Source organism: Polypterus senegalus, chromosome 3 (genome assembly GCF_016835505.1).
Source record: "Polypterus senegalus isolate Bchr_013 chromosome 3, ASM1683550v1, whole genome shotgun sequence".
Taxonomy (NCBI): Eukaryota; Metazoa; Chordata; class Cladistia; order Polypteriformes; family Polypteridae; genus Polypterus; species Polypterus senegalus.
The window spans coordinates 102,913,519-102,937,502 of NC_053156.1; the positions used below are offsets into that span (position 1 = coordinate 102,913,519).

General features: G+C 39.7%; 2 protein-coding genes across 4 annotated transcripts in view; one reads left to right on the forward strand and one right to left on the reverse strand.

Annotated features, from left to right (window-relative positions):
- The window catches only part of dlgap2a (discs, large (Drosophila) homolog-associated protein 2a), a 1,338,703-nt gene extending 1,324,174 nt beyond the window's left edge, over nt 1–14,529 (reverse strand). The window contains exon 1 of the mRNA XM_039747697.1: nt 14,379–14,529. Within this exon, the coding sequence (XP_039603631.1) occupies nt 14,379–14,396 (18 nt within the window). The 5' untranslated portion in view covers nt 14,397–14,529. The remainder of the gene's footprint in view (nt 1–14,378) is intronic.
- A 96-nt stretch (nt 14,530–14,625) lies between these two features.
- The window catches only part of LOC120525431 (glutamate-rich protein 1), a 65,425-nt gene continuing 56,066 nt past the window's right edge, over nt 14,626–23,984 (forward strand). The window contains exons 1-2 of one of the 3 annotated variants that reach the window (XM_039747701.1): nt 14,627–14,729; nt 14,844–14,961. In XM_039747701.1, the coding sequence (XP_039603635.1) occupies nt 14,943–14,961 (19 nt within the window). In that variant the 5' untranslated portion in view covers nt 14,627–14,729; nt 14,844–14,942. Of the gene's footprint in view, nt 14,962–23,984 lie in introns of all 3 variants that reach the window. The other 2 variants (XM_039747702.1, XR_005632952.1) reach the window with 2 other exon arrangements.

Genomic DNA, 23,984 nt, shown 5'->3' on the forward strand with positions numbered 1-23,984 from the left:
GACCATTATTTGGGGGTCTTGGTGACCTAAGTACTGTAAATAATTTGTATAATAAACGTGTGGTGTTTCAAAACAAGATGTCCGCCTGTCTGTGCCCGGGTGGCGTTCACATCTGGCGTAGTCGGCAGGATGCTCCGCCTGTTTCAAGGCGGAGACCTGATCAAAAAAATATTGTTGTGGACGGCCCGGTGCAGCAGGGGACCCCACCCACGTACCGCGGGTGCTGCGTGCACACAGCCCCGCGGGGTAAAGGAACCCCACGGACCGCCAGGGTCCGCAGGAAGGCCATGTTTCCCTGATGCGGGCAGGTGGCGTGCCTACAACAAGTGCAGCGGTCTCCTACAAGCAGGCCGTTGCTGAAGGCGCCGGGACCGCATGGCGCCAAGAAAGGCCACGCCGAGGAAGTGTCCTCGGTTTGACGAGTCCGGGAAGGTGAGTTCCCTGCCTAGCGGCAGCCGGCCCATGGGGACCGGGCGTGTTTTCTCTTTTGCAGGCAGGGACCTCCCGGATCCACGCCGGTGGCAGGCGATGCTGGTCTGCGGGCTCCGGCAGCGTGGCGGCAGCCGCGAGGGCTGTGGAGGAGGAGACGCTGCAGCTCGAAGGCGCTGGCAACAGCAGGGCTGCCGGCAGGCACGCCGCCACCGCAGAAGGGGAGGCAAGATGGCGCGGACCAGAAGTCCCTCCCTGACAGGCACGCGATTGGGCGGTGTGTCTTGTGTGCCCGCCGATGACTGCAGAGAGGCGGGACCAAGGAATGTCCATCACGGGCAGGGGGGAGACCCGATTGGGCCGGAGGAGAAGGCCCACAGGAAGTGGCCGGCGTCGGAGGCTGACAGACAGGTAGGCTCCGCGTCGGTTAACTTCCTGTCTTTGCCGGCTGCTCTGGCGGAGCTGGGGGTGTCTCTTCAGCCCACCGAGCAGCGTGTGTTACAGATGCTATGTGCCCTCCGGGCTGAGGTGCTGGAACTGGAGAGGAAGGCTGCGGCGCTGAGAACGTTCAATCAACAACGGGACGGCGCGACGCTGGAATCTCCAGCCGGAGAGGTACAGCGGAGACGGTGAGTACAGCCGACTCCGTAAAGCATACGGGAGGGTCTGCTGAAACAGGCTGTGATGACAACGATCAGTTCGAGTAAGCAGCCCTCCGACAGGAGGTGCGGCGCCGCGGGCTGTATGCGCGGCGAGGGGGGAGTCCGAGAGGACGCTGAATGGACACGGGCTGCTAAGTGCCCGGGTCCTAGCGCCTCGCCCGAGTCGGCTGCGGTCTTGCGCCGCACTATAGGGACGCAGGCGGGACAGAGCGCCTTTTATTCCATAAGGAGTCTCAAACCGTCATGGCGTCCCAGAGTGAACGGAGGAATAAAGGGCTGGGTGCCGATTCCTCCGATATGAAGGGGCGCAGACGGGACAGGGGCTCATGTTGGTTAATACGGAGTCGCACACCGTCAAGGCGTCCGAGAGTGAAGGGAGGATTAAGCGGCTGGGTGCCGCTTCCTCCAATATGGTGAGACGCGTTGCTGGGTGCACGCGTATGGCTGGCTGCCCTCTGGGGGAGCAGAGGGAATCCCTGAGGCAGGCAGAGAGAGCAGGCGGTGCCGGCGACTCCATCATCGAGAGGACACGGAAGCGCGGAGAGGGTGCCGATCAGGCAAGTGCCGGGTGATTGGAGGGGGGAACGCTGCCCGTGCATGGCACGAGCTGGGTGCTTTGGCAGCGGTTCTGCCCCTGTGTTCTCTTTTGTAGGGACGGACCCGGGCGGGCTGAAGGAACCCCTTCGTGGCGGAACAGCCCTCTGATGTCGGGCCGTCAGCGGAATGTTCTCTCTGCCGGTGCGCAGCTGCGCTCACAGCTGGAGGAGCCTACGGGGGAACGAGTGGCTCGGACCAAAGGGCGCTGGAGGTCTCGGAGGGGTGCCGATCGAGGAGGCCCGGGGTGTCGGTAAAAGGGGGGAGCACAACCTGTGCGAGGCACAGGGATGCACCAAGGGCTGGTGCTCGGATTGTGTCTCCGCCCCTGTCCCTGCTAGGAGTGCGGGGCCGGACCCCGGCTATCCTCGAGTGGGGCCCGTTTGGGCTCTGCTGCCCTCGCGTGACGGGTCGCTCTTGCCCACGAGTGGTCTTCGCTGGCTGTGGGGCACTGTCAGGGATGCCAGGGGCCATGACCCGGCCGGGACGCCAGGAGGGACCGGAAGAGGGTCAGAGCCCTGCCTGGATCACGTGGGGTTTGCCTTCCGGGTTGCTTTGGGGGCCACGGGTCAAGGGCATGGAAGCCCTTCCCTGTAGGAGGCCGTGGTCACCGCCAGGAGGCGCCCAATGCCTTGGGACTTGTTTCCCCAGCACTCCCGCCACACCAGGAAGTGCTGGGGGGAAGACTTTGGAGGATGCCCGGAGAGCAGCCGGGAGGACAGCCGACACTTCCGCCACGCTGGGGCGTGGTCAGAGAAGGAATGCCGGGAACACCAGGTGCTCATCCGGGTCGTCTATAAAAGGGGCCGTCTCCATTCATTCGGGGCTGGAGTCGGGTGGAAGTAGGACGAAGCAAGAGGAGTGTGGAGGCGGCCCGAAGAAAGGCATTGTGGCCAGGATTTTGAGGACTATTTGGGGTTTTGCACGTGACTGGGTCTTTGTGACCATTATTTGGGGGTCTTGGTGACCTAAGTACTGTAAATAATTTGTATAATAAGCGTGTGGTGTTTCAAAACAAGATGTCCGCCTGTCTGTGCCCGGTGGCGTTCACAATATATATATTTATATATATATACAGTATACAGTATATATATATGACAGCAACACTCATAACAGTGACAAAACAATTACATTGACAATCATGTTACATTATTTTCAAAATGTTTCCTTTTCTTTTTTATTACTTCTTTAACACACTACTTCTCCGCTGTGAAGCGCAGGTATTTTGCTAGTATATATATATAGTATATAAACTTTGAAACGTTTATCACATTACCCTCCTTAAACCCTGGAGGGACTGTGCAGATGCAGAAAATCCCTGGGAATTAGCTTAATTTTGCAGAAACCCTCAGGAAATAGGAGCTGGGGGATTGCTTGCTATGACATAGTCACTCAGCTTGGACTTGTAGTTAGAGAACAGTCATATAAATAGACACAGTGAATTACAGTGACTTTCGCTGGCTTTGCCTGATCTTCCATTTCAATACCTATTCCATGCCCAGGACATGGCAAAAGACTATCAGCAGATTACCTGAAAGACTCTGCAAAAGAAAAGACCATGGGGAGCACCCCCAGTGGACACTGCTAGTAACGTCCTACCTTTTGGGCTACACAGGGCCCCAGACACCTTCTAACATCTGGTGTACTGACTACTAAGACAACACAATGCTGTCTATTGTGCTGCCTACCTAGATGAAGTAATAATCTATTTCAGTACCTGGGAGGAACACATACAGCATGTCTTTGCTGTCTTCCATACCATCCACAATGCAGGCCTACAGATTAACCCCAAAAAGGGCCATTTCAGGTTGATTGAGGCTAAGTATTTAGGCTACAAGGTGGGTGAGGGGGGTGTTAAGCTGATGTGCTTTAAAGTTGCTGTTTTTTGTGAAAGGCCACAGCCACAAAACAGGAAAGACAAGTACAGGGATCTGGGTACCTGGATCTTGCAAGGTACTATCAAAGGATTGTACCCCACTTCTCAGAAAGGGCTGTGGCTTTGACTAATCTCACTTAAAAAAGTGCTCCTAACACAGTGGAATCAAGTCCCAAGATGGAGGAAGCAGTTAGTGACTTGAAATCAGCACTTATGATGGCTCCAGTTCTAATTAGTCTTTACTTTACGCTGTCTTTCATCCTCCAGACTGACGCTTCGGTCACCAGCCTGGGTGACCAGGAATACAGCGGTTGAGGTGGAGGCATTGGCCATCAATTGGGTTATGACCCAATTGCAGTACTACCTGTTGGGGCAGGATAGAGTCTTGGTCACTAACCAATCACCCCAGCAGCGCTGTGTACCCATAGAGACTCTAACTCTCAGATCACTCGCTTTTTTAACCTGCAGCTCTACAAGTTCATCATTCAAAACCAACGAGGGGTTTTTCATGCCAATGTTGACACATTCACCTGGTCACATGACTGCTAGGTCTGCCTGACAGTTAGGAGCCGACCGGGGGGATTGTCACGCATGTGTGACTGAGGACCATCTTTTCTTAGCTTCGAGGAGGTAAGTGATATCACTCTGGGATAAGACAGGGCCATAGCACTAACTGTATCTTCTCTTTCCGCTGCAGTTTCAAGAAAACACCCACTGATGATGCCTAGTCCTGCTCACAGCACCCAGAACTGGGTTCTCCTCCTTCGGCCTAGGATGCAATAAAAACAGGTGGCCCTCAGAAGATGGTGTTAAGTCTGAACCCAACCCATAACATGGACAGAGTTTATTTTTGAGAATTCAATAGGCTGCAGAAAGCCAATCTTATTTTGTGCCAAGAGCACTGTTCTTTTGTTATTTTTGTGTATGCCGATTAAAAGTGATAGCACAGGTGGTGCCCCAGTTATTCTTTTGCCGTTCCTTGGTGTGTTCACTTGGTCACAGTACAGAATAACTGCTACAGTATTATCTAATATCTTGGTAGGTTAGTTTTATTTGAATAAGACAAATTTAAAACAAAGCCCATGTACTCTGAGTGTCTTTTTCCATTATAGAGTAGTGGAGAGCTGGATTTTATCCCAGTAACATCAAGTACAAAAAGGTAACTAATCAGAGACAGGAAAACACTTATTTACTAGGCACAGTCATGCATGTAATCACACACACTGAAAGCAGGGATCTCTTGAGTCAGCAATAAATCTAATGCACACATTTTAGGAAATGGAAAGAAAGAATCCCCCCTACAGAAAATCCATGTGGAAATACAAATTGCACACATGTTGTGACAAGGCAGGGATGTAAAACCCCTGTAAGACAGCAGTGCTAATCACTGCACCACAGTACCATCTTTATTAAATGCTTAGACATATTTAAAATGATTTAAAAAAAAATCTGCTTATCTCCATTATATCAAAATGTGCTTTTTAAAAACATATGCATTTCAAACCATTCGTTAATTAGAGTGCAACTTAAATATTCATGGATGCTGTTTTATTTCCATCTGTAAACAGCGTTTCTTGATCTATTAAACCCTAGAGTAATGAGAGCAATTGAAACTTCTGAATACTATACACAATAACACAGCCTTTCCGACACTTAATTGCTGGTCAAGATGCAACTTGATGGTCTGCTGATTCACACTAAGCCAGCCTTAAATTTCCCCTTCCATTCTAATTAGAACTTCACAGCCACATCAGCTATTACAAAGAGTGCAGGAAGCTACTGCTGTCAAAAGTAGATTTCACCAAAACAACACAGTTTGAAAGCCTGTAAGAAAACAAAAAGAAATACAACACACTCAAAACTCTACTTCCTTGGCACAGAAAAAGAACCATTCAAATATGACTGTGTAAACCTGTAAAATATTTTTGTAATAAACTATTTACGTAAGTCATAAAAATTTCCAGCTTCCCACAAATTTTAAGGAAAAAAACTATTCTTTCAAGATGATGAATTTGGACAGAAAAGAAAAAATAAAAACACCAAGAAAACTGTCATTATACTTACAGCAAAAGTATATATTATTAATTATATAATAAAATGTAAAAAGAAAATCTATTAAATTAATTACATTTGGTTCCAAATAGTGATAATTCTCTAGTTGCAGATTTTTTTGAAACTCATCATTGAAATGCTTAAAGTTGTGCCAAGACATCCATGCTGAAGAATTCATTTTAATACAACTATTAGCATTACATTTAATTTTGTTTCCATAATTTAAAATATTTTTATCATGTTTTGCACTCTTATATTGTGATTTTATCCAGGATTCATCTCTTTCAGTCTTTTAACTTTCCTTTCAGTTCAGGAATATGTTTTGCAGTCCTATCCTGGACTTTTGTTGATGCTCTAGTTTGTCCTTGACACATAAAGAGTGTAGTGTACATGGCATTCTCTGATGTGGCCTCACAGGTGCATTACACATATGAGAAACTCATCAGAGTAAGGGAGCATGAATGAACAGGTGGAACTGAAACATGGTAAAGAAGTGCATCATACAAACAGAAAGGTGTTTTCTGTTAAGTAAAATGGAGTTATGTACTGTATTTTAATAATTCATGTTTATCATGGAGCCATAGAGTGGAATTGTTTCATGTTGGTCGGACACAAAAGCAAGATTATCACCAAAGTATGTAAACATGATGCTATTACTACTACTGGTGATGAACAAAACATTCCATTTTTGATTTGCCAACAGTTTTGTGAAAATGACAACAAATTCATTTTACATGTGATTTTACAATTGTGCAACTTGCTAAAATGAGTTTTGGCAGGTTTGAAAACATGTTTAGGGGATGGAAAATAAGAGATACTGCTCCCTAAAAACTCATTCACAATTTCATGTTTACCTTCATTCTTTTCTGCCGTAAGTAATCTGTCGCACAACTGTCATATCAAATATATTTATGTCTCTCATTCATATCACCATGGAGGCACAGTGTGTCTTTAGGAAAAGTTACATTTTGCTTATTTTCCACATGAAGACACACTGAAACATCCCATTGTGGACATTGCTGTGTTTTCTCCCACCACCACAAATACCACTCCTACCATGCCGTTAGCCAGCCATCAACCTTTGCTATTTCATGTTTCCTGCAGTTGAGCTTGATGATGTTGTCTCTCCAAAAGCAGTGAGACTTCAAGCTTCTTTTGTGTCTCTGATGCATCTTTAGGATTGTGATCACAAAGATTGTCATTATAATTGACAATGTGAAGACTGTACTGCCAGGACGTTCTGGAGGTTCAAGAACTTTTCTAAAGAAAATGAGTCTGATTTTTTTTTTCCACTTGAGATTTTTATTTAAATATTAAATGACAGACAGATGCCTGAGGAATTAATGCATGAAAATGTTTCTAAACTGAAAATAAACTGATTTCCTCTAGTTTCAATAGCGCAAATTTCACTAAAATGAAATGCAATTATTATTTTTCAAATATTTTTTATGAAGCAAAACATGGAATTTTAACTAGCATAGTTGCACAAACATCTCCAGGCTAATACTTCATAAACTGACATACACAAAACAGAACTCCTTTTGCCTTTTTAGATTCTACTGTTCTCTTTTGTAATGGGCAGACTGGTCAGTAAATTTTGATTCTCAATTGTTTTTCTTTATTTACTGTTGACAAAATATCATTGTAATGCATATATTACATATCCATACAGTCTTACAGTAATAAAACTCCCAACTAACAGTTATATTCAAAAACACTAAAAGGATGAACAAAAACAGAACAGTTCATATAAAAAACATTTTTCACAAATATTTACTTAACTACAGAGTCCATAGCCATCCATCATAATTTGATTAGTTAAGTATAATGCTAATAAATAAATGTTACATTTTAATTGTTTTTTTAGCAAAGGTATGCTTTGGAGCTTGTATCTTTCTGTTGTTAGAGGGTTCTTCCCACATGCTACCTCACATTTTTGTTTCCAAGATATTTTTGTGAAAAGTGATTTAGTACCATACTGCCATTCACCTCATTGACATTGTGCATGTTGTTACCAAGTCATGAACATGGCTGCTGTCAAAGATTTCTTTTAAATATTAAATTTGTAGAAAGACAAGTGAATTCAACTTAAGCCTCTGGCTAACAAAGGTATTCCTTCATATTTTACAGTCACTAGATAAGAAAGACAGCTAAAAAGCAGTTAAGTGTTTAATGAACTATAAACTTGAAAGATGATAAAAACAACTTATCACATGTTAAAGCCCACTTTGGGAGAGGCTAGTAGAGAGCCCTTATTCTTAGAATAGCAGTATATATGAGAGTATGCATATGTATAAAAATATTAAATATATATTAAAAAAAAAAACTAAAACGTCCTTCACACTGTTTGCATCAAAAAAGAATTTAGAAGTTTTGTACAATTTTTGTGAGCAAAATTTGTTAGAGAAGTGGACATTCATACACATTTACGCAATCAGTATAAGACCGATAATATACCTCATTGAAATATATATGAATGTGATGGATGAAGAGAACTTGGAATGCCACTGACAAGAAATAGGAAGAACCCAGGGCCATCATTCTCACATGAAAGAAGAGTAATGATTGAGGAAACTGCACAGCTACTTGGAGAGTTCATTAACTGCAGGTGATCTTATTTGTGAAAGAAATGATAAGTAACTTGACTTGAACTCAAACAAACATCTGTAGATATAACAACAATACATTTGGGAGGGGCGGATTGTGAGAAATGTTCACACACAAATTCAGGTTCTTTTTAGATAGATAGATAGATAGATAGATAGATAGATAGATAGATAGATAGATAGATAGATAGATAGATAGTCTATCTATCTATCTATCTATCTATCTAAGTCCCTAATGTCTTTTTCAAAGGAGACTCTGATGTGCTTTATGACAGTGTACTCGACATAGTTAACTTGTCATTAGATATGGGGGCTTCCCAGATTGCCTAAAGACTGCAGTTGTTAAAGTGATGCTCAAGATAAATAATCTAGACAACTTCAGATCCATTTCTAACCTGCCTTTCATAAGTAAAATTCTGAAAAAGCATTTTTTCAGAAGTTACATTGTTACAAACATTGTGTTTTTGATAAGTTTCAGTCAGGCTTTAAAACAACTTATTGGACAGAAATTACACAGATTAATGCAAAGGCCGTGTATCACATTCCTAACATTATTACCTTATTACCTGCCTTAGACAATGGATGGGTCTCCCTTGTAGTATTTTAAACTGGTTCCAGTCTTATTTAACAAGTAGAAAATTCTTTGTTGTGGTTACTGTAGTTCGGAGGTCCATGATATTGTATATAGTCTACCACAAATATCTGTTCTGGGCCAGCTGCTTTTTTCATTCTACATGATACCACTGAGCCAAATGATATTAAAACACAAGGTGAGCTACCACAGCTATGCAGTTTTACTTATCTATAGCACCTTATGACCCTGACACTCTGGGGTCTCTGATCCAATGTCTGAATGGATGAGAAGGAATGTAGATACAATCATGGACTATAACCTAAACTTTAAATCACACATTAATGAAATTACTAGGACTGTGTATTTCCACTTAAGGAACATTGTAAAATTTAAACCACTTACAAAAATGCAAGATTCTGAAAAATTAATTCACACTTTTGTTTTTAGTCAACTAGTTTACTGTAATGCACACCTAACTGGACTACTTAAGAAAGATCTTAACTAGAAAAAGAAAATCTGAACACATCTTAACAGTCTTAGCATCATTACATTGGTTACTTGTGTTCTTTGGAATTAACTTTAAAATGATATGAATGGGGGTGGCACGGTGGCGCAGTGGTAGCGCTGCTGCCTCGCAGTTAGGAGACCTGGATTCGCTGCCCAGGTCCTCCCTGCGTGGAGTCTGCATGTTCGCCCCGTGTCTGTGTGGGAGTACTCCGGTTTCCTCCCACAGTCCAAAGACATGCAGGTTAGGTGGATTGGCGATTTTAAATTGGCCCTAGTGTGTGCTTGGTGTGTGGGTGTATTTGTGTGTGTCCTGCGGTGGGTTGGCACCCTGCCCAGAATTGGTTCCTGCCTTGTGCCCTGTGTTGGGTGGGATTGGCTCCAGCAGACCCCTGTGACCCTGTGTTTGGATTCAGCGGGTTGGAAAATGGATGGATGGATGATATGAATGGTATATAAAGCATTAAATAATTTTACTTCTTCCTATATTTCGGAATGCCTATCCACCTACATTCCATGTTGTAACACTAGATCTTCTAATAGCAGTCTACTTATTATTCCAAGTGCTAAGCATAAATGAAGTGGTCAGGCAGCCTTTTGCCTACATGTACCAAAAATCTGGAATACAGTACTTTACAAATTGACATACCCAAGGTTAACACCATTGATAATTTAAAAAAAAAACTCCTAAAAACCCACTGTTTAAATTTGGCTTTTTTTAGCTGCATTTTAGTTGTACTCCTAATAAACTATACATGCATAGAATTACAATATTCTTCGGGGATTTGCAATCCTTACTAATCCATACTTTTCTATTCTTTCTTTTCTGGTTTTCTGTTGGGCCATTTTGTGCCACCACCACCACCTGATCAAGGCACTGTGCAGCCACCTGTGATGCCTGTGTGAAGACAGGTGTTCCAGCTGTCCACAAGATCCACTCTGTTGAATAGTCTGGGACCAATAATTTAAGAATATTTATCTTTGGATGAATGCCCAATGGGGGTTTGGTCTTTTGCCTTGGATCGCCTGCATTTTTTTTTAAATTTTTATTATTTTTCTGTCCTCCTGGCACATCAGACCTTATCATCAGTCTCATGTATCCTATGCAAGGTTATATTCATTTATATTTTATTACTTATTCTTTAGACCTGGGTTCGCTTCCTGGGTCCTCCCTGTGTAGAGTTTGCATGTTCTCCCCGTGTCTGTGTGGGTTTCCTCAGGGTGCTCCGGTTTTCTCCCACAGTCCAAAGACATGCAGGTTAGGTGCATTGGCAATCCTAAATTGTCCCTAGTGTGTGCTTGGTGTGTGTGTGTGTGCCCTGCAGTGGGCTGGCGCCCTGCCCGGGGATTTGTTCCTGCCTTGAGTCCTGTGCTGGCTGGGATTGGCTCCAGCAGACTCTTGTGACACTATGTTAGGATATAGCAGGTTGGAAGATGACTGACTGACTGACTGACTTATTCTTTATTATTCTTATATAATTAGCATTTTGTTAATTGTAACTATTTCTTTGACATTCTGTGTATGAAAATGTGTTTTAGAAATACATTTTGCTGCTGTTGTTGGATGTCACTATCTACATTAAAGGAATGCAGTCTCCTTAAAGGGGGTGGGGGGCGGTGAGGAGTCTGATCTGCCTTCCCTTTCTTATATTGTTCCTCTGTGTTACTAGACCAGTCCAGCCAATCACTGATGTGAACATCCAAGTACTTGCAACAATGAACCATTTCCATATCAACTCCCTGAATATTGACCAGATGCAGAGGCTGTTTGGTGTAGCAAAAGTCAGTAGCCGGTTTCCTTGGACTTGCTTAGAACCAATTCCTCTATGAATTTCAAAAATATTTACTATTAATCCATAAAATTAAAATAAAAGAAAAAAATCAGGCACTAATAAAAAGAAAATATTCATCAATTTATATGGAAAGACAGTCTCCTGGCTAGTGCTGATATATATCTAAAAGTTTTAACGTATAAAAAAATATATATACATATATAAAAAAAACAAACAAATAAGACACAAGGTTTCTATTTTTTAACACATTCATCCATAAATTTATCCCATAATATTTTAGTCTGAAAGTAATATTCTTTCATACTATAGCATGTGTCATCAACACTGCAGCCATCACTGCTTCACTTGCCAAGAAATATTTAGCCGCACAGCTGGCAAAATCCTCTCAGAGAAAAAGGCATGCAGATGTTAGTAGTCACCAATGACCATGAACACCTTTATACAGAGGCTAGCACACAAAGGTTTAGACTGAAAAATGATTACAATCACCATTCTCTCTAAACTGGCAGAGAAAAATCACCTTGTTTCACTCACCATGAAAAGAAACAAATTGCATGAAATTCTATTTTGCCTGAAAGAAGAATGTGTTTAAAATTAATATTTTTTTACCAACAAATACTGAAAATTCGTAGTTCAAATGCTTAAATTGTAGGTCAGTATCACTAATTAACAAGCTGCTTAGTCTCACTGTGCTTATTTTACCATTTTCGGTTCCCTTCCTAATCAAACAAACTGCACCTCAGCCAGCATGGCAGTACAAACCTGGACTATGTATGGACTTACATATATTTCTACAAAGCGTACCTTTTGCAGAGAGTTATTAAATATACATCTACAGCTAATGTATATTCCAAACACAATATACTCTACAACAGCATGCAAATATTTTGCTATTTACACACTATATTGATATCACTTTGTACTGTGATTTTTGTTTTCTTGCAAATTCTCCCTTGCAATTAGTGGATGCAAATATGCTAAGTTAAAACACATTTATAATTTATATCAATCAATAAACTGATACTGATTATAAATCTGAATTGTACTTGAATTCCAATGAGAAACACTGTAAAATCTAAAAAGATTACAAAAGCAATATATTGTCTATGTTTTGCCTTTTCCCTAATTAAAAAAAGAATATGTATTTTGTTTTCATTTGGTGTAGTTAGGGCTCAAATACTGGTGAAAAATAAAAAAAAACAAAAATAAGAAAAAATAAAACATCACAGAAGCAGAAAAGATCACAATTTTTAATGGGCTGCTAAATAATGCGCTGTGTTTATTATTGAGATCATTTAATGGTTACAGCTGCTGTTCCATGTCTCCATGAACCTCAGATTGAATCACAGCCTGGTCACAAATATTGCTGAGTCTGCATATTTTTCACATAGGGTTTTTCTACCACATATGCATCTGAGCTTAACTGGAAACTCAAAATCAGCACATAATAAGTGAAAAGGATGTATGCTTGAGTGTATCATTCAAAGAACTGGTGTTTAATGCAAGATTGTTTTCTTGACTTGCACTCAACGCTGTCAAAATGGGATCTGACTACCTAGAAATCTGTAAAGGAAAAAAAGAGATTCAGAAAGTAAATGAGTGGATGTTTAGTACTTAAATATAGTTTCAGAGTTTACGGATTGTTAATAATCAGTAAAGTCACTTGTGTGTTTGTGACTTTTATCAAACACATTAAAAATGTGAATACAAAAAGTGAAAAAGACACATATCCTTTTATACATGAAAAACTTTTAAGAATGTACAGTACAAGTTGTTTTATCAAATGTTCCACAGACATCTTGTTAACTTGATTGTGACTGTTATTCACAAAAATGTAGGTGTATATGAATATGCCTTGCAATGGACTACCATATAATAGCAAAAATCCTCTCATTAACTAAATGGATAAAGAAAAATGTATATGTTTAATTGCGTTTGTGTATTTTTTTATAAATAGAAGACTTTACCTTATCAAAGTGGTTATAGTAATAGTTTTATTATTGCTAAATATAACAGACAAGAATATGCTTTATTATAGCATTTCTAATTATGTACTTTTCATAATTTTATACACATGCAGTCAAATTAGTGAAACAATCTTTGTTTATTTATGTATGCTTAATTTTATAATTTAAATGTATTTGCTTTTTTAGCATTATTTAAAATCTGAACCAACTATCTGCAGTATGAGGTACTGCAATCACATTGATACAGTTTACAAAACTGCTCTTGTCCTACCAAGTACTACTTTTACAATACAGTTCAGCATTCTGAATACTTACGTAACAAGTTCATCCACCCAGTATAACATTTGCACATGAACAATTAGCAACAGGGAGACACAGTTTACAATATGTGCAGAAATATTCATTCCTTAAATTTAAAAAGATTATATAATATTAAAAAAACAATCCTGCAACTTTGTCACAGAGCAGAGTGAATTATATGACAGCTTGGCTTGAAACAGCTATCAAGAGGTACCATCTGGATACAAGAAATCAAATAATGATAAAAAGGAATTTAAGAAATTTGCCTAGAAACAATTTAAATAAGGCAAACTAAACATTACCAATGTGTATGTGAAACAATAAAACATTTAAAGTAACGTATATAATAAAAAAATTACTTTCATAACGTAAATTCGCATATTGCATGCATAGCCTCAGATTCTCCAGTAAATGATAGTGGTTCTGCCCATGTTCCAGTAATCGAAACCAATATATTTATTTTACAACTCACATGCAAAAATGCATATAAGTGGGCAATTGTGAATGAAAGTGAGTTACGGCAATGCAAACAATTCGGATTCAAATTTTAACCTATAATGTAAATACTGTACATGTGCACTTTCCCTTAAAATAATCCTGAAAATAAAGTATATTACTGCGATTTTACAATTATTAACTTAAAAAGAGTTACATTATTTGTTTTTTATTTATCACGAAAAAGACGCTTCCTTAGAAAACATTATCTTAACGAGAAACACGTTCTACAAACTGACCAAATCTTACATTTTTGCAAACAGCGAAGCACCCCGGCATCAGCACCTGCTTCAATATACGCGCGGCTATTTATCAAGAGCAGTAAAGAAAAATGTGGTTCAAAGAACATGTCTTTAATTCCATTTAAAAGCACTTACTTTAACCACGCGGTGCATATTTTGGCTTGACGCATACTTACTGCGAATTTCCAAAGCCATGCTTAAAATCCCTTTATAACAAGAATTATACGCCCAGCCCCATGAGTTTTTCCACAGGTATTTTGCAATTTGTAAATGGTAAATAGTACCTTCTTCAGCGCTGACATTCTAATAAATTCCTTGTAATCAGATCTCCGTTTACATGTTGAGTACGGCAGTTTAAGTTTAGAGGCAGAGCTGTGTTTAATTGGCTATGCTCCGCTACTGATGCTGTAGTACGGCTCGGTATTTGATATTCCCGTCGCGCTTTCCATGCGCTGCTGTCAAACCCTTCTCCACAGCTGGCCACCAGTGAGCTTGCGCAGTAGGTTGGCTACACAGGCACGAGCACCGCGGGTACGCGAGACCGCGCAGTGCGAGTTGTACGAATGCCATATTGGTAAGGTCGAAACTGTAGGCGATATTTTATTTTTTTCACTCGCCAACTGTCGTTTTGAAAGGTCAGTTACTTCATGTTTAGCAGTGGCTAATAGGATGAGTATACGGAATCGAGAGTTGGGCAAGGGCTGCAGAGGGGGTACCCCGTTTGATTAATCAATCATCTGTATCCGCAGAGTGAAAAACAGTACGGAAAGTAGAGCATAGTTGCTGGAAAAAGGACAATTTTCATATTTTCAGACGGATGATTCAGTTTGGGATATTCTGACGATAAAATGTCTAGCAGAGAAGAAGGTAAGGAACACAAATTTGCGTTATCACGTAAATAAATATTTAAAGTAAGTCATCTGTTCACTACTGGTTGTTCTCCGTGCGCGTTTCACATTGATTCTATCAGCCTACCATACCTATCGCTAGTCTCCCAATGTTTTTGGAACAACATATGCACGTGCTCCTTGTATACTGTACAACATCACCACAGTAAGGCAAAGAATGACCGTGTTCTGCTAAGCTCGTCCTCGGCGTATGAAACCCGGAACTGTGCGCAGCTGCGCGCTCTCGACCGCACGTGTGCTGCAGATGCTCCCGCACTTGCGTTCGATGGGGAAGCTACTTGTCCCTCAGCCGCATTGATCGGCTCGAGCAATGGACTTATTTCGGCGCATTGCTTTTTTTCACGTGGCATTTTTAAATCCTACATATATAAAGGTGTTTTTTTTGAAAAGACAGTTATTTAAAGACGTAGCGATTCAAGACGAAAGAAAATCCATAAGCGATTACGTCGTTTTTCTTTTACATGGACAGTTTGCAAATATATGTAGATTATACGGAAAGGTATGAATGAATGTTTTATTTGCATAGTTGAAAAGTGGGATTAAAACATAAGAGCAGTATAACACAGATCAATTCCCTCTAAATTTATGTGAATTATTTCACAGAGAAACATTAAATTATTTGACAAAAAGTGTAATTCTAATCTTAGAATGAAAAAACGATATAGAGAGATTTAGGATTACCTATATGTTTGACTTTTAAAAGAAAGTTTGTGTATTTATAGGCAAAATTGTAGATTAACATTTTCCATTAATGTTCTGTAGCCCATCAAATGTCAGGTAGAATGACAAAAGAAGAAAAAAAAAACAAAAGACAAAAAGTTAGTTTTGTCATTTTTAGGATTCCTGAGAACCAGAGTCTAACAAGCATTTGGCACAAGGTAGAAACTAAACCTGAGTGGGGTCCTAATTTAACACACTCACACGGTATCAGTTGTCACCAGGCAAAATTAGTCTTTTTTTTACAATCTTATCATAGTAATACTAGTATGGTAATGTGTACAGAGAAATTTTTTCTTGTATGTCCCACCAGCATCCAACATGTCGCCACTCTTCTGTACCATGATAAACAGAAATATATTAAAATATATAGCTTTATATTCATATAATAGGATATACAAATCAGTTTATCTGTTGTACTGTTTACCCTTTTTTCCATACCACTTATTAAGCTGTTGCTTGAACCTTAAGGGGAAAAAATAACCCTCAGATAAACAATATTTTGTATCCGTAGTGTGCTGGTAGTTTAGGTGTACTTAGTCAATATCAAACACAAGGCAGAAACCAACCAATAAAACAATGAGTTTTTGTTTCTGCTTCTTTTGATATGGATTCATATATAACTATATTTTTGTAAGTTAAAAATATGGACATTTTAGGATAATTTTTATTACTTATCAAACCATACCTGTGTTTTTGCAGGAAACGTAATTAATTAAAGAATCTGATGTGCATAAGAAAAATAAAAGATCTATACAACTAAACAAAAACTATAACCACTTGTTAAAATCCCTAAATGCAGAATAAGGGTGAGTGGTGATAGGAAATACCACTTTTAGTTGTACCTAATAGTTCATTCAATACCTAACAATTTAAGACTGAAAGAAAATGGTGGTACTTCAAAATATTTCAATTCCTGGAAGTGCTACACTAAGATAAGGGTTGAAAAGCCTTGACCTAAACATACACTGTGATATTTAATCATATAGTGTATGTGTTGTGAAGGACAGCACCCATGGGCTACCACCTCATGCAGGATAGGCATGGGTTCATTACCTGGCCAGGAGAAAGGAAAGCAGAATATTTCATATTCTCTCCAGTAAATTGGCAGAAGATTCCAACTCTATGAAGAGTGTATTGGCACCCCAGTGGATATGGAGCTGAGACAGTTACCTGTGCATTGGAAGGCCAAGGAGAGACAATGTGAGATGCTGTGATCTCCCCTAGTATGCTAGATGGTAACAGACCTGGACCTTGGTAACCAAATAAACACTAACAGGGCATGAGGGAAATTATAGTTTATAGCTTGACCCAGACAGGCAATGCCATAGCACCAGAAGTACAGTACATCCAGGTCTAACATAAAAGACAACCTCATCCGAGCAAGTTAGAGTTGGGTGAGATCCAGACAACGCTCACTTGGAGTAGTGGAAGGAGAAGGAATAAAGAGAAGAGGAGAGAATACTTATAGTTGTGTCATTTGTGGCAGCCTTTGTAAGGTATTTGTATTAATAAACACTTGCATTTGAATCTGGGACTTGTTCCATTGGGTTTAGGGGCACTGTTATACCTCCTAGTGGCTACAGTATCGGTAGTTTGCTGTAATTAAAACTTATATACATGAATGTACAACTTGATTTATATCCATGAACAAAACAAAATCGTAACCCATTAACTGCCACTAGTTATTGCAAAATGGTTTGCATCATATTGTAGTCAACAAAAAATAACTAAAGATACGAGGCTGAGAGATATCATTCATTGAAGTCTGACAATTAGACATATACAAACGAAAGACCCGTGTGTGTATGTATGGAGCAGTCCGCTCTGCTCACACTCAACCACAGCCACTAGACTGCGGATGCGTGCACTTTTACATTTTTTTGGCGCTTGCTATGAAAGACCTATATGAAATGAAGCAGTCACCACAGCTCAACAATGTGTGAGTGAATCACTTCAGCAACAGAGGGCAAGGATTGAAGTTGTCGCTAAAAACATGGTCTATCTGGTGGTCTTTTCTCAAGATAAAAATTAGTAGGACTTGTATGCCAGTGATACGTCTAAGATAGGTTATCGCCAGTGTATTCTTACAAAAGCTAGTAGGGCAGCAAGCACAAGGTGGGTCCACATCCTCTGCACTGGGTAATTCTTAAGAGTAAGCTGACACCTCTCCAAGTTCACTAATATAGTAAAACTGCTGAGGTGTCTGGTTGTTTTTTGTCCCAAAGACCACACACAGCTAGTTCTTACATATTATCTTAACATGGGAAAATTGTGCCAAGCATTTATGTGAAAGTCAAAATTCTTCACAATTTGAGCAGGTAAGAACTTGAGTAGCAGTCACATATACAGGAGCCTCCTGGAGGCTACTGGACATTGCTGAACTACCTTAGTTAAACGTGATTAATCAAGATTAAAAATCATTTGACAACCCTAATTCATAGATGTTATCACTTTGGCTGCACAGGAGCTCAAGTGTCCTCAAAATATCTGTCTTTAAAGCATAAAATGCCATCATGTTCTATTGATACGTGACTTTTAAAAATGCTTTGTTGCTTTGTAGTTGGAAAAGTCTTCCAACTCAACTTACGGGAAGGGCAACATACGTTTACTAATACCAAGCACTGTTAACCCATATATTTAGTCTTCTGTACTTATGGAGAAAACCATTTTGCAAATGTATCACGATCCGCTCTCTTGAATGACACCACATCAATGCACAAAACTCCATAATCTGACTTTTATATGAGCTAATGAATGGAGAATATGCACAGTGTAAAGGATTTCTGGTAAAAACATAGTACAATGGGAACACAGTGGCAAATAAAACATATTGCAGTGCATCCTCACAGTAATGGACTTCAGGAACATTAGATACAGAGATTAATTTTTGGAAAAATTAATATAACAAAACATTCAATGTATACATTTACACAGTAAAATGTCTAAATAAATCCATACATACACACACATCTTGTGTCAGTCCTGATCAGTCAGATCAAGCCCAGCACCCAACTAAAACTCTGAGTGACTGCTTCTTTCTTCCAAAATCACATTGCATTAAAGAAAGGTTAAAATTCACATGTGATAAAGTTTTATGAAATCACAAGAGAAACAAATAGCATTGATGTGGTCTATACTGAGCCAATCAATGTGACTGACAGTTGATAAAAGCCCCTCATCTAGTTTGGACTGTCAATGAGATCTCAGTGTGGGCTCTTTCCCGTGATTATGCCAACCCTTGGAGAGCATTGCAGTGTGGAGATGTGTAATTATTTAGACTACATTATACCCTGATATAATGCTGATAGAAAACATATGATAGTGACAGGTGTAAAAATGGGGCAAAATTTAAAAAGCAGGCTCTTATTCATACCTGTTTTATAGCCCACTTTCTTGGATTACTCATGTCTATCAAAGTGTTTAGAATGTATGAGAATGTCGATATCTTTATGTTAGGTGTAGAGATTGAGGGCAGGCTGAAAGTCAAGGTAGTTTAATTAAAAAAAATGCTTCCATATATGCAAACACTTATTTTTCTTTTGGACTGTACTGAGTGCTGCAAAATATGGTGATACATGATGGAATTTACAAAGTTGCACTTCCATTTGGTATTGTATTGTAATAATGAAAGTAACTCAGTGTATTATTTTTCCAGGGTGTATAATAATTTTGTATTCAAAGCAGCAACAGTCACATTTAAGAAAAAAATCATGTATGTAATTCAAAAATCAAGATCCATCACATCAAGATACATTGAGAATCACTTTTTAATTGCATTGAATTGTGTGGTGTCTCATGATTGCCACACTGCACACTGTGATGAAAACATAATTAGGCATAATTGGGTTGTGACATTTAGTTAATGAAAGCTTATTGCATTGAAAATGATGAACAATAGCAGGGAAAAAAGGATGAAAACCTGGGCAACTCTTTTATCAAGCTAAATTTTATTTTCATCAGCACAACTGCAAAAAGTACAGATTCTAGAAAAAACAGTACAAGCGAAGAGGCAGCCTGACAAAGTCCTACTTGATGCAACGAGGCTTGAAAGTTGGGAAGAAAGAATGCTGTAGGCTTGATTATATGGACATCACACTTATGTAGGCTGTTATGGATGTGCATCTGTGAAATGTGCACTCTCAATAAATGTGAAAAGTTGGTGCTTGTGTTTAGATTTTAACATACTTAAAAATGTCACACCAATATTCATATGATGTCAGATATTTTCATTTATACCTCTAAATTTACACTAATCATATTGTCAGGTAAGTAATGTTTTTTGTAAAGCTTAATATTTCTTTGATGTATAGTGGAAATCAGAATTTTATTCAGTGCCAAACAAGCTATGTCATAGTTTTTGTTCTGAATGTGACATCACAGTTCTTAGTCATTTGTGTCCTGGACAAACATTACATGTATTTTTAATTTGTTTTTACTTTTAAATGTTTTATTATAAAATATTTGACAAGTGATTTAAAAGTCGTACCAGAGCAGTGTCTGCTGCTGGAAAATCAGTTATGTCAGTTTTCCAAGCACAACTTTTATTTCCCACAACCACATTAAAACATGCTTACTATGCCACTAAATTCATGCGTATTGTCCTTTAGAATAATTGTTACTGCAAAAAATATTATACAACAGTCTGTGAGTGGTAACTTCTAAATGACTTACTCAAAAATAGAAAATATGGCCTGTGCCAAGAACCAAGAATAGTGCAAACATGGATGTACCCATCATTTTTGAATTCTGATCCTCACTTTTTTCCAAACTTTAAATCAGAAAACCAAATACTATTATGTGCCTATAAATGATCTATTATTTCTTTGTTCATATCAAATCAGAAATATCCATCTGTTGACAATTTGGTACTGGCAAGTGAATATCCCTTTCTAACGGTTGCTTGCTTTTGTTATGATGTTGGGGGCTTAGCTATAAAATATTTTGGTGCAGTTTGGTTTCAGTTAAAGTAAGTTTGAGTTTGGATCCTGACTTCTGTTCTTTAATTGAGAAAGGAATGAATAATATAGTATTATATAAGGGCTATATTAGTGTGCTTCTAGTTAAGAGTAATTCTAGATTGAGAGATAAAATAATATTTCTAACCTTATTTTTTCTGGCATTGAATTCATCTTTGCTTTTTTTGTACAAGTCTGAAACAGAGCACATATATTTGTTGTGTTTTTTTACCTAGTAATTGTTAAAATAATCAGAGATTTTTGTGTACCCTAAAAAAGTATCATCATTAATTAAATTAAATTAAATATACAGCAAGTGAAATTGCATTTTAAGTTCTTATAATAACGTATAAAATCTTATAATGCAATAAAAAATGTTACTTTTCCACAGGTGAAGATAATATTAGATCAACACAAATACAAGGAATTACTCTGCCTTAAATGCAACATTAATATATACGGTAAATTGCTTAAGTCCTCCCATCAGGTTAAAGTAAAGACACCCGGTAAAAACAACATCTATGGCCTGACGTTTGCTGTTATTAATCTGAATATTCTCTAATATTAAAGATCAACGTGGGTCCCCCTTCCCATGGGCTCACCACCTTTAGGAGGGGCCAAGGAGGTTGGGTGCAGTGTGAGTCGGTTGGTGGCCGAAGGCGGGGACCTTGGCAGTCCGATCCTCGGCTACAGAAGCTGGCTCTGAAGGGAAAGGAGCCTGAGCTAGTGCGTAAGGTTGAGAGGTTCCAGCTAGATATAGTCGGGCTCACCTCGATGCACAGCGTGGACTCTGGAACCAGTCTCCTTGCGAGGGGCTGGACTCTCTACCACTTTGGAGTTTCCCCCAGTGAGAGGCGCCAAGCATGTGTGGATATACTTATTGCCCCCCGACTTGGAGTCTGAATGGGCCATGTTCCGTGCCTCTTGTTGAAGCTGCTGACCAGAGTTGTGCCCGTAAGGTGGTCAGTGTCTGTCGTGGCGGCAATCCCCAAACCTGTTGGTGGACACTGGCAGTGAGGGATGCCGTCAAGCTGAAGAAGGAGTCCTACAGGACCCTTTTGTCCTGTGGGACTCCAGAGGTGGCTAACAGGTACCGGCAGGCCAATGTGCCTTCGGTGGTTCCTGAGGCAAAAAACCGGGCGTGGGAGGAGTTTGGGGAGGCCATGGAGAACAACTTCCGGACGGCTTTGAGGAGATTCTGGTCCACCATCCGCCGTTTCAGGAGAGAAGCAATTAAAAAGACAAAATGTTATACTGTATAAATTATTAAGTAAAAATCAAGAATTATTTTGTGCAGACATTGTAATGTGCAAGGAAGACTGCATCTGGAGTACTGTGTTGTGCAGTTCTAGTCACCAAAGATCAGTATATCTGGAATAATGTGTTCTGGACAGATAAGGCAAATATAGAGTTATTTGGTCACAGTTCCAGAAGACATGTTTGGTAAAAGCCAGAAACAGCCTGTAAATCATGGTGGTGGAAGAGATATGTGTTGGGTTGCTTTGCTGCATCAGGGCCTGGGCTGCTCACTATAATAGAATCCACTATGAATTCCTCATTGTACAAGTGGGTGATTAGGAAAGTGTGAGACCATCTGTCAGAAGAATGAAGCTCAACCAAAAGTGGACCTTGCAACATGACAGTGACTCTGAAAAGACCAGTAAATCCAGCAAGACATACCTAAAAAGAAGAAATGGAAGATTCCTGAGTGGCCAAGTCAAAGCCCAGATCTGAGTCTCACCAAGATGCTATGGGAGGATTTGAAACATGCTGTGCTCACTAGAGCTGAATTGATGGTTGATGAACACTTGGCTCCAAGTGTTTGCAGAATTTTTTTAAGTCTCCTGTGCCTCACAAGAAAGCTGTCAGACATTAATAATCATAGTAGGAGGCACATGAGATTCATGTGCTTAGCTACTTTAGCAGGATTGTGCTGTAACAGAGGGATGGTAGCCTGATCAGTACATCACATACAAAGTTTGAATTGGAAGAGTGCAGGTATATTTATAGCATCATCCTGCTGCAGTGCTCAGAGACTCTGGTTGCCCATGGTTTCTCGCTGTTTACATTGCAGTTTTAGATATCTCTCTATCCTTCAAATGATCACACACTATGGCTGCACAAGTTGTAATTCTTTTGCAATTTTGGCAGGTTTGCCCGTTTTAAAGGGTCCCCTGAAACCCCTCATTTGCATGAATGAATGTCAGCTCACAATGTGGATGACTGACTGCAGACTAATGCACCTTATCAGCCATGTTAGTAATGGTTTTTATTCACTATTCATTTTTCTAACCGGCTTATCCTGGGCAGCTGGACCTATCCTTGTAATGTTATTGTTTATTTAACCTATGCAGTGAGATTCCAGCACCAGACAAGGAAAGTGGTGGCATGACGGTGCTTGTTTGGTCTTGCAAGCAATGTCTGAAGTGGGCCATTACCAGTGGCACTCATAACTTCAATATCATATACAAATATAAATGTGCTACAACCTCCAAAGAGGAGCCTTCATCCCGCCCTGTAATGTAAAAGTGATAACGAATTGGGAGGTGGAACTAGACACTGACTAAACAGAGTACTGCTAGTAATTTGGTTCCACTTCCGGTACTTCTTGTGGGCAAATAGTAAAGTAATTGAACTGCGTATGTGAGATAATAAATCTGAAATAAACTGATTACAGTGGTGCCATACATTTAAAAAAAAAAAAAACACAGTACCACTGTATTGTATTGTATTGTACTCCCGCATGCACATCATTCATTCCAAGTTCTCAATACCAATCAACACTCAACATTATACACTTTTTGTACCATGTTGTTTGCATGCGTAAGAAGAAAAGGCAAAATATGCGTTATAGCCAAGCCACAATGAAACATGATGAAGTACAATTTTTTCTGTAACACGTCACAAATCAGTTTTTTTTTTTCAGAAGATGGTTAAAAGAGAATAATTCAGGACACCATGTTTGAGAGAGTAAAAATAATTAGGATCTCCTAGTTTCCTGTTGATAGACATTTATTCAAATCCATTTTATGATTTAGAGTTTCTTGCCAATCATTATGATTTATTTAACTTTAAATGAACTTTGAACGAATCACCTTTCAATCATCGTAATAACACTGCCAAATGGTGGAACTTGTGCTGAGTTGCAGCAACCGGTGAAACAACAAACTACTGAGTTTCAAGCTAAAATGTCTGCACACCATTACCCCACCACCATGTGTAGATGCTTTCTGTGGTACATGGGTAGAACGATTGATTATTCATGATCAACAAACATCTTTCCATTACTTCAAAAACAAATATCCCC